At 44.5% G+C, this 19,449-nt stretch overlaps 1 protein-coding gene across 1 annotated transcript in view; it reads left to right on the plus strand.

Annotated features, from left to right (window-relative positions):
* Positions 1-19,449, plus strand: part of LOC137521455 (tyrosine-protein phosphatase non-receptor type 11-like) — a 286,220-nt gene that overhangs the window by 219,867 nt on the left and 46,904 nt on the right. The window contains exons 6-9 of the mRNA XM_068240739.1: positions 116-229; positions 3,079-3,175; positions 8,958-9,037; positions 18,833-18,988. Coding sequence (XP_068096840.1) covers positions 116-229; positions 3,079-3,175; positions 8,958-9,037; positions 18,833-18,988 — 447 coding nt within the window. The remainder of the gene's footprint in view (positions 1-115; positions 230-3,078; positions 3,176-8,957; positions 9,038-18,832; positions 18,989-19,449) is intronic.

The raw sequence follows: 19,449 nt of genomic DNA on the forward strand, positions 1-19,449 counted from the left end.
TTATGTTAACTAGGTTTTAACACTTGGGTGTATAATTAGCTATCTGGCAATTTTTGGAAATCCGTGAAACTATAAGCTATGCTATTAATGGTTTGTATTCTGTCTTTGTTTTTAGCCATTCAATGCAACACGAATCAATGCAGCCAACATAGAAACTAGAGTTTGTGAACTGAACAAAATGACCGACAACACAGAGAAGGCCAAGCAGGGATTCTGGGAGGAGTTTGAGGTAAATGCAAACTGAAATGATGTCTTGGGCAGGTTTGAATATAAGCAGTGCATTCGTCTTTTACAGGGTGTGCTTAAAGAAAACCTGAACTGAAAATTAAAAGTCAAAATAAGTATACACAAGTCATACTTACCTTCCATGTAGTCTACTCCTCAGTTTCTTTCTCCTGTCCCGCGTCCTGTTTGTTCACTGTGATCAAGGGAATTTTCCGTCCTCCATTTTGAAAATGGCCATTACCCATAACCGCTTTCTGGTCAGCACACAGTTAAACTGTAACATTGCCCACTTGAGCCATAGGGAAACATGGACATTTACCTGGTACATCAGTTTTCCTCTCAGCTATAACTGACAGCAACTGATATTTTACGGACAGCAACTGATATATTTCAGATCTGAAAAAATATTGTCAGAACTGGAAGGGATTATTGTCAGAAGAAAATGGTGAGCTTCTGAGAGGAACTGATGGCAAGGTAACTATGTAATGTTCATTTGAAGTTACCTCATGTGTTTATTTTAAATATTTTTACTCAGTACAGGTTCTCTTTAAGAACGTGTGTATGCACAAGAAAAGACATTTCTTCCTGCATCACTTTGGCTATCTTTTCTCATCTGTCATTTGCAATGAATAATGTACAGCTGAAAAGCTCTAATTATGAAATGTCACAGCACTATAGATGTGCTGTGAAAAGTACCCGACACATCAGAGAATAGCCCGCATGTGATAAACACTGTGAAACTGGAGGTGCTAAATATGTGATGTGAGTTGCCTGGCTATATTTAGTAGATTTTATTGCATTTTTTTTCCATATGAACAGAAGTTAATTTTATGTGCTTTTTTCCACTGTTAACTGTGTTAAAATATTCCCTCTTCACAGTAAGTTGGCACCAATTAGTAACTTTAGGTTTTTATTAATTACATATCCATTATAAATCATTCAGGATACAAATTGAGCAAGTCAGTCAATACAGTGAACGCCTGCTGTTTCAGGCAATACACCCTTTCTCAAGGTGGGCCACACCCAAAACCAACCATGGCCATGTCTATGTCTTGCCGCAGCAATCTATGCACATTATACACTTCCCCCTGCAGAGGTACCCCAGATCATCTAGGAGTCTAGCAACATACCTGACACTAAAGACATACAGGTCATAGATGGAGAGAACTTGCTGGCAGAAAGCACAGATATTTCAGTTGACTTTATGTTGAAATCTATTGAGAATCTGTGTACAGTGAGTGGAGGAATTCAATCAGATAGCTCCCTATCTGTTGTCTACATTGACGATTGTATGGCCACCTTATTTTATTTGTACCTGGTATGCATAAAAGACGTGTAAGTATTTTATTGAAAGAAAGTTTCTGCATGTGTTACAAGCTACTACCTGTTAAAGCAATAACTGAATCGGGGTAATTATAACTCCTTGTAGGGATACAAATTTCTCTACACCCTATAACATGGTCAAATACAAATAAAGCAAACTATTGACAATACTACTTGGTCATCTAATGTTCTTAATACTTTAAAGAAATCTTGTAGAATATTAAAAACATAGAACATGGGTACTTATTCCACGTTGTCAGTTTAGCCGTTGATAACTTAATGATAACTTTCAATTAATACAAGACATTAAATAAAACAAACAAAAACAAAGCAGTAAGCTGGTTGTTTTCAGCTAACAACATTTTAAAATCTGGATTAGTACTTTTAAATACAAATTCTCCTCCTGTGGATGTTAGCGGTTTAGGGCGGAACTGTTGGGGGGGCAACCTAGCTTTTCCTGTAAGTACAGTGCAGATCACCTGACCACACCTATCTCCTCCCTTTGCTGCTGTAAGATCACCAGTTTGATACCAAACCTGCAGATAATTGCACAGCACAGGCTCATCTTCCTGTCCCCCTGCTGGTCATAAAGTGGTGTTCCCATTAGCAGCAGAAGGAGGAGTTTGGTGTTATGGTCGTCTTTGTGCTGAGGAAGGGGCTCCCACTATGACCTGTTTTCTGCAGTGACGGCATCAAATATGAAAGTTGTAAGAGAAATGGCATAGTTCCCTTTACGCACATTTAAGAAGTCCTGCGAGCGGAGAAGTGCTTTTCAGCGCAGGTAGATTTGGGCGCAGCCGGCACCACCATAGACTGTAATAGGAATTACAGTTCTAGCGGGCTCAGTGAGTAACGTCGGCTCCGTCAGAAGACTGAGCCGAAGTTGCTTTTAAAACACAATAATTCTGCCTCCAGCAACCGCTGGAAGCCGAATTATATCATTCCCCACTATCCATGGCGGCCTGGAGGGGGGAATAGTAATTAACACGCCCGGACTTGTGCAGAAGCAGGATCAGCCATATACCGGCTGTATCCTGTGCCCAAGTCTACCGGTGCCGATTTCAAATGTATGCCCTGCGAGGGTGAACTGATGATTTTACATCACATTATCAATAGCCTAGAGTCTCGATAGAGAATACAATATTTTGCTGGACAGGGGCATTAAAATTATGTATCTGATTTCCATGTGTTGCAATCTTTATTTTCTATGTATGGACTAAACCCAATTAGTTAAACTAAAGTGATAAGAACCACTACATGGTCCCTTTAATGCTGGGAATACACGGCTCGATTTTGAGCCATTAAGATGGCTCGATATATAATTTCTGACATGCCCGATCACCGTTCGATCGCTTTGCCGCTCTATTTGTCATTGAAGTGAATTGAAAAAAGATAAGAGAATCGAGCGGGCAAAACGATCGGGCGCAGAATCGAGCGCCAGAATTGACCCGTGTAGTCCCAGTATTAGGGATACATTGTATCTTTCTATGCCTTATCTTTTTTTTTTATTATTTATTTTTTTTACCTCAGATGCTGCAGCAACAAGAATGCAAACTGCTATACCCAAGAAAAGAAGGCCAGAGGCCAGAGAACAAAAGCAAGAACAGATATAAGAATATCCTGCCCTGTAAGTCGAGAGGATGTCTTACCCCGGAACAGAAATGTACAGAGAGGAATGAAACAGATTAGAAGCTTTATATTCTGTGTTCTAAGGTCTTCTGTAGTGAGGGTTTTTTGAACTTTTGTATAGATCAAGTACTGGTGGCCTATTTAGAGAAATAGGGCTCTAGTGAAATTCTGTATCTCCACTCCACAGCTTCTGTTAAAGTACACCTCTTTTATGTGTAGCATGGAAGCTTCCTGTTCAGATTGTAATACAGATTCCCTGGATAGTGTTGATGAATCAAATCACTGGGTCAACGTGAGGGTCAAACTTGATGGCAATCTCATTCAAACAAAGGAAAGCAGAATATTGCTGATAGTGTGGTTTAAGCATTTGAGTGATAGGGTGGGCTCTCCCATAATACTGTGGTCCACCTATCAAGTCCAGGAATGAGCAGGGCAGCCTGTTCAGGAACCGGAAATTTGGGCGCCCGTGAACTGCGGAAGTGTGAACTGCCGCCATAGATGCCCATATAAATAGCGTCTATGGCTGGAAATTTGGCCGCCCAATAAATAGCGGGCACCAGGGCTGCTGGCAATGCAAAATGCCGCCCTGGTGCCCAAACCATAGCATTATAGGTGTCCAAAAAAGTAGGGGACGAGACAATGTCAATGTTAAAGAGAACCCGAGGTGGGTTTGAAGAATGTTATCTGCATACAGAGGCTGGATCTGCCTATACAGCCCAGCCTCTGTTGCTATCCCAAACCCCCCTAGGGTCCCCCTGCACTCTGCAATCCCTCCATAAATCACAGCCACGCTGCTGACAAGCAGCTTGTCAGAGCTGGCTGTGTTTATCTCTATAGTGTCAGTCTGCTGCTCTCCCTGCCTCCTGCAGAACTCCAGTCCCCGCCTGCATCCCTTCCCTCCCTGCTGATTGGAGGGAAGGGACGGGGGCAGGGACCTGAGCTCTGCAGGAGGCGGGGTAGCAGCCGAGACTGACACTACAGATGTCAACACAGCCCCGCTGTGATTTATGTCTGATTGCAGAGTGCAGGGGGACATTAGTGGGGTTTGGGATAGCAACAGAGACTGGGCTGTATAGGCAGATCCAGCCTCTGTATGCTGATAACATTCTTCAAACACACCTCGGGTTCTCTTTAAGCATGCGGAAGTGGTTAAGGTTAAGGGGTGGGGGGTGGTTAAGGTTAGTCATCGAGTGGGGACAGTTAAAGTGACACTAAAGCGAAAAAAAAAGTTCATGCTATAATACATTGGTTGTGTAGTACAGATAATTAATAGAACATTAGTAGCAAAGAAAATGTAATATTTTTATTTTCAGGTATATAGCATTTTTTATAACATTGCATCATTCTCTAATAATTGCACTTTCCACAATACACTCAGCATTTTAAATGAATTCACAGAGCAGGCTACTTACCCTTTGAACTTTTCTCTGCAGAAAAACCATAAACCAAGAAGAAACAATGAGACAGTTGAGATAAATGCTTCAAAAGACAGTACTGTCCACGACTTTTTATAAAGTCACAGAGCTCACAGAAGCTCTTTTGCATAGATAACTGAAGTTTCAAACTCTTTCTGTACTGGAAACCATATGAGACTCATATGTGTGCTAATAATGTTTTATTTTTTAGCTGTACTACACATACAAATCATTATCTCATAAGTTTCTTTTCACTTCAGATTCCCTTGAAAGTTGGGCATGGGCGGAGTGAGTGATTAAGGTTAGGTGTCCAGGGAGGGTGGTTAAGGTCAGGAGGGGGGTGGTTGGAGTTAGGCATTGATAGAGGTGGGAGGGGGAGACTAGTGTTGAGTTTAGTTGTAATAAAATATCAGTATCATTTACTGATATTCTACGATTGTAATTGCACTGCCAGAGAGTAGAATTTCAGTAAATTTACCATTATTCTACAATCTGCTCTTTTTTTTTTTTTTTTTTCAGTGGTGGCAGGTTTCCTTCTGGATGCCTGTCAACCACCTGCTCTGTTATTTGGCCACACCTATCTTTATAACATAGGAGCTCTCACCTGGCTAGCAGCCGGTTTATGGTGCGATTTCAGTCACTGTAGACAGGTGCTGTGATAGTGTAGAGTACTATGGCCGGACATTAGGGGGCTTCTTTCAGTGCTGCCTATGGGGACTGGAGATAGAGGACTTTATTTGGTAGCGGGGTGGCTTATTTTCTGATCTCTGTAGACAGGTTTAGTTCCCCTAGTGCTCTTGTAATAGAGCTGTAGCTGTTTGCAAAACTGCAATTTCTATTATACGCAGGCAATTAGTCTGACTGTCCCTTTTTGTCACTGCAAAATATAATTTTCCTTTTCTGCAGAATACATTTTAGTGTATTATTGCACATAACGTATTATCATTGAAATACTAGGTTTATCAAGTGGGCTAGGCTAGGTCACTGAAAACATGACTTTAAATGCTAGAATGCACTAACCTGAATTGTGCAGGCTCACATTCGGTGAATTATACTTTCATAAACACACACTCTATATTTTGGTGATTGTCTTTACATAGACAAGGAAAATTTCTGCTCATTTTTAATGGTCTTATACAGCCACGACTTAAAGAGGAACTGCAGTGAAAATAATGTAATGAGAAAAATGGTTCATTTTTACAATTATTTATAAATCATTTAGTCAGTGTTTGCCCATTGTAAAATCTTTCCACTCCCTGATTTACATTCTGAAATTTATCACATGGCGACACAATATCAGCCAGTTTCGCCACAATATCAGCCAGTTTCACCACAATACAGACCTACATCTACGACATACACTTCTCCCAAAGCAAAATTCATATTCTGTACAAAAGCCCTCCCTAAAAATGATCTGTACAAATATACCAGCTGACTGCCCTTCTATTCCATATTACTGTGACAGTTGAACTGAACAATAGCCATCCATTACGTGCTTTTGTATATGCAGAAAACTCTGAGAATCCCCATGAGAGGATGGCTTAGTCAAAAAAAACTTGTCATATTTTCACTACCTACTGTAAGTGAGGGCCTGTTTCAGGGAAACACAGAATATTGCTATCAATAGGCTGCCGCCCAAAACGCATGCAGGGAAAAAACTGATGCAGAGTTTCGCATCACTTGTGAATCCCTATGGCGAATCATGGCACGGCTAGAGGGATTCTGTCACATCTTGGAAAACGCATGCCTGACGCTGTGTAGAAACGTGCCCTGAGGCCGGATCCACACTATAAGCGATTTTGGTGAGTGCTTTGTGATTGATTAGCACTTTCTGAGCCCTTTTTAAAATGTCTCCCAATCACTTTTATTAAAATCGCAGCGATCAAATATGCTAAAAATTGCAGTGATTTTTACCGCGTTTTTAATGAAAGTGAATGGGAGAAAATTTTAAAAAGCGCTAATCGCAAAGCCCTCAGAAAAGCGCTTATAGTGTGGATTCGGCCTAAGTGACATAAGGCTAATGTGTGTGCTGTGCCTGCATGCTGCAATTGTATTTCAGCCATTGTGTGTACAAATCAGTGGTTGTTTGCAATTGAGGACATTACAAAAGCGGTTAAACACCTGGTTTAGCTTCTTTATTACCACTGCCAGTCCCCTTGCAAATACCAGTTCCAGGTGTTTAAAAAAGTCAGTGGGAGCTGTCTTTTATGTTTAAAAAGAAGGCAGTGGATTGCAGATGTGGTGTCAAGAGCACGAGTGGACACTTGAAAGTAAAGGTGGCCTTACACTCACTGATTTTCTCATTCGATTCCTTGCAGATTTTATTATTATTATTATTATTATTTAGTATTTATATAGCGCCGACATATTACGCAGCGCTGTACAGTGTATATATATATCTTGTCACTAACTGTCCCTCAAAGGAGCTCACAATCTAATCCCTACCATTGCCATATGTCTATATTATGTAGTGTAAGTACTGTAGTCTAGGGCCAATTTTAGGGGGGAAGCCAATTAACTTATCCGTATGTTTTTGGGATGTGGGAGGAAACCTGAGTGCCCGGAGGAAACCCACGCAGACACGGAGAGAACATACAAACTCTTTGCAGATAGTGCCCTGGCTGGGATTCGAACCAGGGACCCAGCGCTGCAAGGCGAGAGAGCTAACCACTACGCCACCGTGCTGCCCATTTCATTCATCTGCTGGGAATTTATTCCTCAATGTCAGATCGACTGATTTTGAATACAAATAGATTGAAGGTATCAATTGGACAGGATAGAAAATGTAAAACAATTGGGGGCGGGGCAAGAGCATTGGCAGATCATGGCCTATAGCTTTGCACTTCATTGAACATTGCCACTCTGCAGTTCGATGGATTTTCTATAGAGTCCCTGCTGGAATCTATTGGAAATTGATGTGCTGTGTGTGGTAGGAATTGATTCCTTTCAGAAAGAAATCAAGCGTTTTGAAACATTGGGTGGTGTATGGCCAGCTTAAAGTGAACCGAGCACCTTTTTTTCACTCAGGACATTTCTATAGCACATGAAAAATGTATGCCGACTATCTGTTTCATTATTAAAATAAACTTTAATTTTACCTTGTATTTTACATTCAAAGTTGTTAAATTGGCCTGTTTGAGCAGACCTGCCGACCGTCCCCATCCGCAGAAAGTTCAGTAACCTCTAATTGTTTTATTGCGCTAATTACCAAGAGGTAAACCATGCCTTTCATCAGCAAAGAGGGTGAATAATTAGGAGTGTGTTTTCAAAGCATGGCTTTGAAAACACACTCCTAATTATTCACCCTCTTTGCTGATGAAAGGCATGGTTTACCTCTTGGTAATTAGCGCAATAAAACAATTAGAGGTTACTGAACTTTCTGCGGATGGGGACGGTCGGCAGGTCTGCTCAAACAGGCCAATTTAACAACTTTGAATGTAAAATACAAGGTAAAATTAAAGTTTATTTTAATAATGAAACAGATAGTCGGCATACATTTTTCATGTGCTATAGAAATGTCCTGAGTGAAAAAAAGGTGCTCGGTTCACTTTAAGAATCCTTGTATTTCCTGAAGTGCCCAGAGAATTAAGGTGCCCATATACTCACTGATTTTCTCATTCAGTGCCTTGCAGATTCGCTTCATCTGCTGTGAATCTATTCCCCAAAATGTCGGATCGAATTGATCAATTTTGACTAAAAAATATTTGAAGCTATCGATTGGACTGGATGGAAAATGTAAAACAATCGGGGGCGGGGCAAGAGCATTGACAGATCGATGGCCTATAGCTCTGTACTGCATTAGTGCAACTCTGCAGTTTGTTTGATTTTCAATAAATTCCCTGCTAAAATCTATTGGAAAGTGGTGTGCAGTAGGAATCGATTCTTTCTGAATCGATTATTTTCAGAAAAGAATCTATCGCTTTGGAACATTGGGTGGAAATCTAGATGTGTATGGCCAGCTTAACCCTTTCATCACTTTGACACTATCGGACTACAGTATTTAAGAGTATCCAACTTTTCTTTTAATCTGCTCTGTTCTATAGTTAATAATTCTGATCTTCAGGATGATAGATTATATTTAGCATTTTTTTTATTTTGTGGATATGGGAGGATACCAGAGTACCCAGAGGAAACCCACACAGACTTAAGTCACTGGAGCATGCATATTACCGTATATGAAGATGGCAGCCTCTTTATTTCTCTCATTTCAGGTTCCCTTTAAGTTATTGCAGCTTTGCACCACATACCTTCAACTCTTGTGACCTATGTGGGTTTCTGTTGGCTTTGAAGCATAACCTTCTATGGAAACCTTTCAATGTAATCCAAAACTAACATAAAGCAATTCTTTGTATTCTTTGCACACAGTTGACACCACAAGGGTGGCACTAAGAGACACGGATGAGAGCATTCCAGGGTCAGACTACATCAATGCAAACTACATAAAGGTACAGCAACTGCTCAAGTATTTACCACTGTTTGTCTTCAAAAAAATAACTGTTGTTTGGTGTAAAGGCTCTTTCACACTAGAGGCTAGTTTTGGCGTTTTACAGCCTAGACCATAGATTGCGTTTTCCAAGGTAAAATAAAAGTCCATAGACTTTCATTTTACCTTTCACACCCATCACTGAAACGGCTTTTCGCGTTTCAGTGATAGTCGATAGAAAAGGCCAACTACAGCTTTTTTACAGCTGTTTTAAAGCGTTTCACAGCTGACTTGTTGACTTCTTTTTAAAGAAAAAAAAAAAAAAAAAGACGCTTTCGTATGAGCTGTAAAACGCTATGGAAAAGCTACAAAAACTCTGACAGCAAAAGGCAGCCTTTTAGCCTTTTCTACCGCAGCCTCTAGTGTGATAGAGCCCTCAGAGAAATCGTGAAAGGATGCTTCTACAATTTGAATAGTGCTTAACTGCAAAATTTAAAATGACGGGTGATATTTTATGGGGACACAATTATCATTACCAGATAATGTCTCCTAAGAGTTAGTCAGTTTATATTACAGGCTTCAAAACTGAGTGCAGTAGCCTACTGGTTAAAAAAGTTATGTAATATTCTGAAATAATACCATATATTGCGGATACTGAAAAATTAATGTCATAAGAAGACAAAAGTTTTGGTGAGATTATATGGCTGCCATAGACAAAACACAATTTGATTCTTTAGGGCTCATTTACATCAGCAGTAGTGCAAATACCTGGAAAACTACACAACTGTTTTTCCAAGCATTTGCAGTTTTCCATAGTTATAAGGCAGCTAAACCATCAGTGGGGAACACATCCAGGGCAGTTGCCACATCTCAAATACACCATCTTCAGGTCCTTCAGCCACCCTTGGATCTGGCACAACGCTAACCCCATTTTCACAGAAAGTACAGCCTTCATAACCTTGACATTGAGAAAACCCCTTTGAAGTTAGAAGTTAAAAGCCATATTCCTTTACTGAGATTTGGATTATCTGATATTGGAATGACCTCGCCTGAGTGGTGACAAGACAAATAACATATTGTGCTTTTCTCCTGGCGGACTGAGCTGCAGCCACTAGGACACGCTCAGTAGGCAGTAGCAGTGTTAAGTAGTCTAGCCCAAGGACTCCTTATGGCCCATACTCACGGGCAACATTTCTGCACTGTCGCTAGCACACGGGAGCGTGTGCGCGACAGTTTGGCGACAGCTCGTCGCCACGTCCCTCCGCGTACACACGTGGACGAGGGATCAGCGGTGCGACGGAAGCTGTCGCCGACATTCCTTCTCCCCCCGCCGGAAGCTCCGTGTTCTTATAGAGGTTGCTGTCGCTAGTCCACATACTCACGCGGACTAGCGTCAGTTGCGGCGGCAACTGTCGCCAGGCGATTGACCGCGCCAATCGCCTGCCGACATGAGCGACGGTTCGGGGTGCACGCCCGTGCAACACCTCATACTCACGGGCGACTTGTCGCCGCAACACGCGCGCCGCGTGTTGCGGCGACAATTGTAGCCCGTGAGTATGGGCCATTACTGAATAGGTGCTGGTTTACTGAATAGGAAGAGCCGCAATTCAAACTCAGGTCTCCTGTGTCAGAGGAAGAGGCCTTAGGGAACCTTAACTGAGAGGGATATGGATGTTTCCTTTTAAACAATACCAGTTGCTTGTCAGTCCTGCTGATCTCTTTGGCTGTAGTAGTGGCTGAATCACACACCTGAAAGAAGCATGCAGCAAGAGTTTGATTTTCTAAAAATTGAAACGCAGCTGTAGGAACACTCTTAGGGTGACATTACTCTATTGATCTGACGATCGCTGGTCATCAGCAAGTGCGGTGCAAGTTGCCCCTAGTGTGAAAGAGCACTCACGAGTGAAATTTGTATTTGATAATTAAGAAATATAATTTTTACATATACATTTAAGACTGGTCACCCCAATTCACCTGACACTATGCTGACACTATTCCATTCACCAATGGAGTATTTATGTATTTGCTTTAAAGCTGATCTGAACTCTGCGCTTACTCTCTGCTCTAAGAGAAGCAACCGCATAAAACCTTAAAAGAAAAACATTTCTTTGTTACAGCTGATAGAAACAATGCAGACTTATTGCAGGATTTATACTTCCTGCTTTCACGGAAGTAGACATAGCCTTAATATCCTGGGTTTACAAATAAGCTGCTCTGCCGAAGCAGCCAGCTGACACAGCTGAGAGATCAAATTACTGTTGTGATTAGTTACAGATGAGAGGGAATTAAGAAAGACTAAACACTCTTAAAGTGGATCAGAGATGAACTTTTACTCATTGCATAATTGTGTTCCTTTCCTATTGTTTATAGGGCATATCTCGACCCCTCGCTACCCTCCAACTACCGCCCGATCTCCCTCCTCCCCTTTGCCTCAAAACTCCTTGAGCGTCTGGTTCACAAACGCCTGACCCAGTACCTCAATGCCAACTCACTACTAGACCTACTGCAATATTGAATTTGGCCTGCCCACTCAACCGAAAAGGCTCTCATCAAAGTGGTCAGTGACCTTGCCTTAGCTAAAGCTGAAGGTAAATACTCCATTCTCCTCCTTGACCTTTCAGCAGCTTTTGATACAGTAGACATCCCCTACTCCTCCAGTCCATGGGCATTCACAATCTCTCCCTGACCTGGCTTTCATCCTACCTCTCCAACCGCTCCTTCACAACCTCCTTCAATGAGTCCTCGTCCACCCCCAACCACCTCTCAGTGGGAGTCCCCCAAGGTTCGGTCCTTGGCCCCCTACTGTTCTCCCTATACACATCCTCCATTAGCAAGGTTTTCTCCTCCATGGGTTTTAACTATCATCTGTATGCAGCTGACATCCAAATATACCCCCACACCCCTGACATATCCACTACTACCATGTACAAGGTCTCCTCCTGCCTATCTGCCATCTCCTCCTGGATGTCCACTAGGTTCCTGAAACTAAATCTAGACAAAACGGAATTTATGATCTTCCCACCCGGTCATCCCTGGACCTCCCAAATGTGCATGTCACTGTTAACCACACTACCATTCGCCCTACCTCTCAAGCCCGCTGTCTGGGTGTCACCCTGGACTCCGCACTCTCCTTCACTCCCCACATCCAAAACCTCACAAAGTCCTGCAACATCCACCTTCGTAACATCTGTAAGATTCGCCCTTTCCTGACCTCTGCCACCACCAAACTCCTCATCCATGCCCTCATAATTTCCCGCCTCAACTACTGCAATGCCCTTCTGCCTGGTCTCCCTATGACCCGAATAGCCCCACTGCAGTCCATCATGAATGCGGCAGCCAGAATTATCCACTCCTCCCATCGCTCCACCAGGGCGGCTCCCCTCCACTGGCTTCCTATCCAGTCCAGAATCAGATTCAAGATATTGTGTTTGACCTACAAATCCGTCCACAAAACCTGTCCAACCTACATTTCTGATCTTACTCATAGATACACACCAAGCCGCTCACTCCGCTCCTCCAATTAACTTTGCCTGACCGTCCCCCGCATCACCCAGTCCCATGCATGCCTCCAGGACTTCTCAAGAGCCGCTCCAACACTATGGAACTCCCTACATCCACCAATCAGGGCAGCCCCCTCCTTCAACACCTTCAAAATGGCCCTCAAAACTCACCTTTTCAGTCTGGCCTACCACCCCTCACAATTGTTTTAAACCCACAGCTGAACTCAGGTCCCCTACCTCTCGTGTCCCTACCTCTCCCTCTAGATTGTAAGCCTTTGGGCAGGGTCCTCCTCCTTTTGTGTCCTACCTGATCATGCACCTCCATTACTGTAAACCCATGCTATGCATTTGAGTGAACCTAACTTGCCTAATCTCCATGCTCCCCTCCAAAGACTGACTAAGCATTACCTTGTACTCACTGTGCTGTGTGATCTGGTTTTCTTGTATTCCTGTATTGTCATATTGCTGTATGTCACCCCTAAATATTGTCTGTAACCTAAATTTATGTCCAGCGCTGCGTAATATGTTGGCGCTTTATAAATACAATAAATAATAATAATAATAATATCTCAAACCAAATACTTTTATATTTTTGTTTTAATACGCTAATGCCCTATAAACTAAACAAGCCACTCCCACAGGTTTTCAGAGAGCCAAGGCACTTTCAGACAGTAGCAAGGGCTCATGGGAGCTCAGTCTGGCCAGGAGGAGGGGGAGGTGTTACTAGCCAGAGATTTCAGAGGCAGAGGGGAGGAGGAGGAGGAGGGATTAGGTTTTTTTGTTTAAGATGCAGATAAGCCTGCCTCTGTGTAATGTTTACAAACATGGCTGCTGTCATTGTACACCAGAAGAGATACTCATATTCTATTAAAGCTGTTTGCAGCTAGATTTGCTGTGTAAACTATCTAAACTTTAGATAAGATATAGAGTATATAGACAGTTTGTTGTTATAGTTAGTTTTTCATCTCAGATCCACTTTAACCACTTGCCGACTGCGCACTCATACCGCGCGTCGGCAAAGTGGCAGCTGCAGGACCAGCGACGCAGTTCTGCGTCACCGGCTGCAGCCTAATTAATCAGGAAGCAGCCGCTCCCGCGAGCGGCTGCTTCCTGTCAATTCATGGCGGGGGGCTCCGTGAATAGCCTGCGGGCCGCCGATCGCGGCTCGCAGGCTAAATGTAAACACAAGCGGAAATAATCCGCTTTGTTTACATTCGTACAACGCTGCTAACAGTAGCAGCGTTGTACCAGATCAGCGATCCCCGGCCAATCAGCGGCCGGGGATCGCTGTCACATGACAGGCAGGAGCCTGTTAGAGGCTGCACAGGACAGATCCGTTCCTGTGCAGCCTCCGATCTCTCGGGGAAGGGAGGGAGGAGAGGGAGGGGGGGAATTTCGCCGCAGAGGGGGGCTTTGAGGTGCCCCCCCCCCCCGCAACACACAGGCAGGCAGGAGCGATCAGACCCCCCCAGCACATCATCCCCCTAGTGGGGAAAAAAGGGGGGCGATCTGGTCGCTCTGCCTGCACCATGATCTGTGCTGGGGGCTGTACAGCCCACCCAGCACAGATCAGCTAAAACAGCGCTGGTCCTGTAAAGGGTGGTTCCTCAAGTGGTTAAAACATACTGGGTGCATTTCTCTGTTTTCCTTCTGCCCTGTGCAAGAGTTCAGCTCCACTTTAACTTGTTTTTCATATTTGTCCCTTAAATCTGTGATGGATTTGAAAGATTGAGAGACAAATATACTTTTTATATATCTTTTGAGGTCTTTTTTTTTTGGGGGGGGGGGGGGTATATTTAAAAAAAAAAAAAAAAAACATTTGCAAAATTAATTTGCCAGTTGGTCTTTGATCTTTCAATTCCGCAGACTTTTTTTCACGTGTATGCTGCTTAAAGTGGATCTGAACTCAGAACTTCCTCTCTGCTCTAAAAGACAAGCAACAGCATAGTGACCTTTAAAGAAAAACATTTCTTTGTTACAGCTGATGCAAATGCAGCAATAAATCTGCAGTGTCTACTTCTTTCATTGAAGCAGACATAGTGTTAACATCCTGTGTTTACAAATTATCTGCTCTGCCCAGGCAGTCAGCTGCCACAACTGAGATCAAATTACAATTTGTGATTAGTCACAGATGAGGGGGATTAGACAGGCTAAACTCTCTATATACATACAGGATGCATTTCTCTGTTTCCGTTCTGTCCTGTGCAAGAATTCAGGTCCACTTTAAGAGAAAGCAACAGAAATCTGATACAAATGTAGTGTTCCTACTTCCTGTTTTCATGGAAGCAGACATATTGTTAACATCCTGTGCTTTCAAATGAGGTTATCTGCCGTGGCAGTCAGGTGACACAGAAGAGAGATCAAATTACAACTTGTGTTTATCCTGTCTAAATTCCCCTTATTTGTGTCTAAGCTGTCTAAATACAACAGGGTGCATTTCTGTTTTCCTTCTGTCCTGTGCAAGAGTTCAGGTCCACTTTAAACTGCTTTTTTTTTTTTGTTCATTTTTCTTTTTGTGTGGTTTAACCACTTCAACCCAAGGCAGTTTTTACCCTAACGGACAAGAGCGATTTTCACCTTTCCGTGCTCATCCCTTTCATTTGCCAATAGCGTAATCACTACTAATCACAATGAATTTATCTATATCTTGTTTTTTTCACCACCAATTGCGCTTTTTGGGGTTGATATTTGTTTTCAGGAATTACTTTATTTTCTATGCATTTTAAAGGGAAATACAAGGAAAAAATACACTATTTCTCCAATCTCATCCCCTATGGTTTTAATATAAACACTGCTACTGTACATAAAACCCACACATTTTATCTGCCCATTTGTCCTGGTTATCACAAGATTTTAATTTTGTCCCTAGTACAAAGTATGGTGACAATATATCATTTGGAAATAAAGGTGTATTTTTTTTGGAGGGGGGGGGAGGGGTCACTATTTTCACGTGCACGGGGATGTACGTGCACACACGGGAGCGCGCACGTGCACACACGGGAACGCGCACAGCGGCAGCGCTGTCTAACTTAAAAAAACCGTCCTGGAACCATTAAGAGGCTCTAGCAGGACGTTTTTTATAAGTCAGCATGTCATTAAGTGGTTAAACCTAAAGGGAACCTGAAGCGGGAGGTATATTGGAGGCCTTATTTATTTATTAAGCAATACCAGTTACCTGCCTATTCTACTGATCCTCTGCCTCTAATACTTTTTAGTACTTTTAGTAAACTAAACAAGTACGCAGCAGTTTAGGCGTTTCTGACATTTTTGTGTAATCGGGCAAGCTTAGCTGCATGCATGTTTCTGGAGTGATTCAGACACTACTGCAGCCAAATAGACTAGCAGGATGCCGGGCAACTGGTATTGATTTTTTTTTTTTAACAGTTGAAACTGGTATTATTTAAAATGAAATAAATATGGCAGCCTCAATGTACTTCTTGCTTCAGGTTTCCTTTAGAGGACAACTGAAGTGAGATTATGGAAGTGGTCATATTTATTTTTTTAAGCAATACCAGTTGCCTGGTCACCCTGTTGATTTGTTTGGCTTCAGTAGTGTGGCTGGATGGTGTAATGGTTAAGGGCTCTGCCTCTGACACAAGCTCTAGAAGGACGTTTTTTATAAGTCAGCATGTCATTAAGTGGTTAAACTTAAAGGGAACCTGAAGTGGGAGGTATATTGGAGGCTGCCTTATTTATTTATTAAGCAATACCAGTTACCTGCCTATTCTACTGATCCTCAGTGTTAGGGAGACTTAGGCAAGTCTCCCTAACACTGCTACTGCCTATAGAGCGCGTCCTAGTGGCTGCAGCTCTGGCGTTTTGAGTCCGCCAGGAGAAAAGCGGGATATAAATGTTATTTGTCTTGTCTTGTCTAGTATCTGAATAACACCAGAAACAAGCATGCAGCTAATCTTGCCAGATCTGACAATGTCAGCAACACCTGATCTGCTACATGTTTGTCCAGGGACTATGGCTAAATGTATCAGAGGCAGAGGATCAGCAGGGCCGCCTTCAGAAATTTCGGGGTCCCTTACTGTGCAAACTAACTGGGCCCCCACTTCACCCCATGCCAAAACAATCTGCAGGGCCTGAACACAGCCAGGTGACACCTAGCAGACAGGGGGACACACAGAAGCATCAGACATGAGACAGGGGGAATTCAGGAGACTGGGGTACACACAGGAGGCATGGGGACACACGGGACAGAAGATGGGGGATAAACAGGAGACAGGGCGACGGGAGGCAGTGGTACACACAGGAAGCAGGGGGGCACACAGGGGACAGGAGACAGGGGGACACACAGGAGACAAGGGTATACACAGAAGGCAGGGAGACAAGAGGCACGAGGGCAGAGGAATCCACACAGGAGGGCAGAGGAATCCACACAGGAGGGCAGAGGAATCCACACAGGAGGGCAGAGGAATCCACACAGGAGACAGGGAGACAAGGCAGGAGGGCAGAGGAATCCACACAGGAGACAGGGAGACAAGGCAGGAGAGCAGAGGAATCCACACAGAAGGGCATAGGAATCCACACAGGAGGGCAGGGGGAACGCAGGAGACAAGAGACAGGAGAGCAGAGGAACACACAGGAGGGTGGGGGAAACACACAGGAGGGCATGGGAACCAACGGGTGGGCAGGGGAGCAAGGGATACGAGAGACAGGATGGCAGGGGAACACAGGGGGCAGGGAGACGAGACAGGAGGGCAGGGGAACCCAGGGGGCAGGGAGACAGGCGGGCAGGGGAACACAGGAGGCAGGGAGACAGGACACAGGAAGAATGGAGACAAGAGATAGGATGGCAGGGGAACACAGGAGGCTGGGAGACAAGAGAGCAGGGTAACATACAGGAGGGCAAGGAAACGCACAGGAGGGCAGTGGTACACACAGGAAGCAGGGGGGCACACAGGGGACAGGAGGGCATGGGAACCAACGGGTGGGCAGGGGAGCAAGGGATACGAGAGACAGGATGGCAGGGGAACACAGGGGGCAGGGAGACGAGACAGGAGGGCAGGGGAACCCAGGGGGCAGGGAGACAGGCGGGCAGGGGAACACAGGAGGCAGGGAGACAGGACACAGGAAGAATGGAGACAAGAGATAGGATGGCAGGGGAACACAGGAGGCTGGGAGACAAGAGAGCAGGGTAACATACAGGAGGGCAGGGAAACGCACAGGAGGGCAGGGGAACACACAGGAAGCAGGTAGACAAGAGACAGGAGGGCAGGGGCACACAGGAGGCAGGGAGACAAGAGACAGGAAGGGAGGAGAACACAGGAGGCAGGGAGACCAGAGACAGGAGGGCAGGGGAACACAGGAGGCAGGGAGACGAGACAGGAGGGCAGGGGAACACAGGGGGCAGGGAGACAGGCGGGCAGGGGAACACAGGAGGCAGGGAGACAGGACACAGGAAGAATGGAGACAAGAGATAGGAGGGCAGGGGAACACAGGAGGCAGGGAGACAGGTGAGCAGGGGGACACAGGAGGCAGGGAGACAGGACACAGGAGGAAGGGAGATAAGAGACAGGAGGGCAGGGGAACACAGGAGACAGGAGGGCAGGGGAGCACAGGAGGCAGGGAGACAGGAGGGCAGGGGAACACAGGAGGCAGGGGAACACAGGAAACAGGAGGGCAGGGGAATACAGGAGGCAGGGAGACAAGAGACAGGAGGGCAGGGGAACACAGGAGGCAGGGAGACAGGAGGGCAGGGGGAACACACAGGACAGAGCAGTACTAACTCACCAAAATCATTGCTGTAGCAAGCAGTGGCAGCATCCCCTCTTCCTTCCTGCTGGGGCTCCAGTGCACTGCACCATGGGAGGCTGACCATGCCAGACAGTTGTCTCCCCAGCTCCAGGCCCTGGCCCCCTTCCTGTTTCTTCTGTGGGCTCTTTGCAAAAGGGGCGGAGCTACACAGAGCTCAGCCAGACAGAGTCCCGCAGCACAGTAATGATGCGATAAGCATCATCAGCCGGGGCTCTGAGTGCTGCGTGTATGTGCACTGTCTCCAGCATGCAGAGACAGAGAGGGGGCCAGAGCACTATTGTTGGCAGCAGCTGCCTGGGGCCCGGTGTGTGTGCCACTGTTCATTGGGCCCTAGATGCACTGGGCCCAGTAGGGCCCTCCCCTCACTGATTCCCTATCGGCGGCCCTGAGCAGGGCTGCCATGCAACTGGTATTGCTTAAAAGGAAATAAATATGGCAGCCTGCATTGCCCTCTCACTTCAGTTGTCCTTTAAACTAATGTTGCCTTTGAAAAAGTTAAATTTAAACAGTTCTGTATTGTCTATTCCTTATACGCTACTTGTATCTCTCCACAGAGTGCCTTGGATGATTCCCGGGGTAACCAGCCTTACAAAGTCTACATAGCTACACAGGGCTGTCTGCAGAACACAGTGTGCGACTTCTGGTCCATGGTGTATCAGGAAAACACTCATGTCATTGTCATGACTACCAAAGAGATGGAGAGGTCCAGGGTAAGCTTTATAGGCAGTAATGTCTAGGCTACTAAGACATGCTGCATAGATTTATCTGCCTTGGTTATAACTCTTCATCCCAGTGCAGGATTCAGAATACCTTCACAGGTTGTGTGTTCATACTGGATCCACATACCACTGTGCATTGTCTGCTCCTTTCCTCATTCTCCTTCCAAAAAAGGCAGTGCTCAATAAAGAGGGGCCCTGGACCAATATAGATTTCTGTCCCCAACAGACTTTGCTGATCTCTGCTGAATTTATGTAGCAGCTGTTTTGGAATATATTCTGCAATCAGTAGAGGTAGCAAACATTACAGAAGTGGCCTTACACTTTACAGTATAATGTATATAACCATAATAAAAAAAAATGACATGCCACAGGGTAACTTTGACTACTCCATTCTAAAAGCCGTATGCTAATCGACTTGTATACAAGGTCTAAACATGTCTGCTTTTAATGTC

The sequence above is a fragment of the Hyperolius riggenbachi genome, chromosome 6 (genome assembly GCF_040937935.1).
Source record: "Hyperolius riggenbachi isolate aHypRig1 chromosome 6, aHypRig1.pri, whole genome shotgun sequence".
Classification (NCBI taxonomy): Eukaryota; Metazoa; Chordata; class Amphibia; order Anura; family Hyperoliidae; genus Hyperolius; species Hyperolius riggenbachi.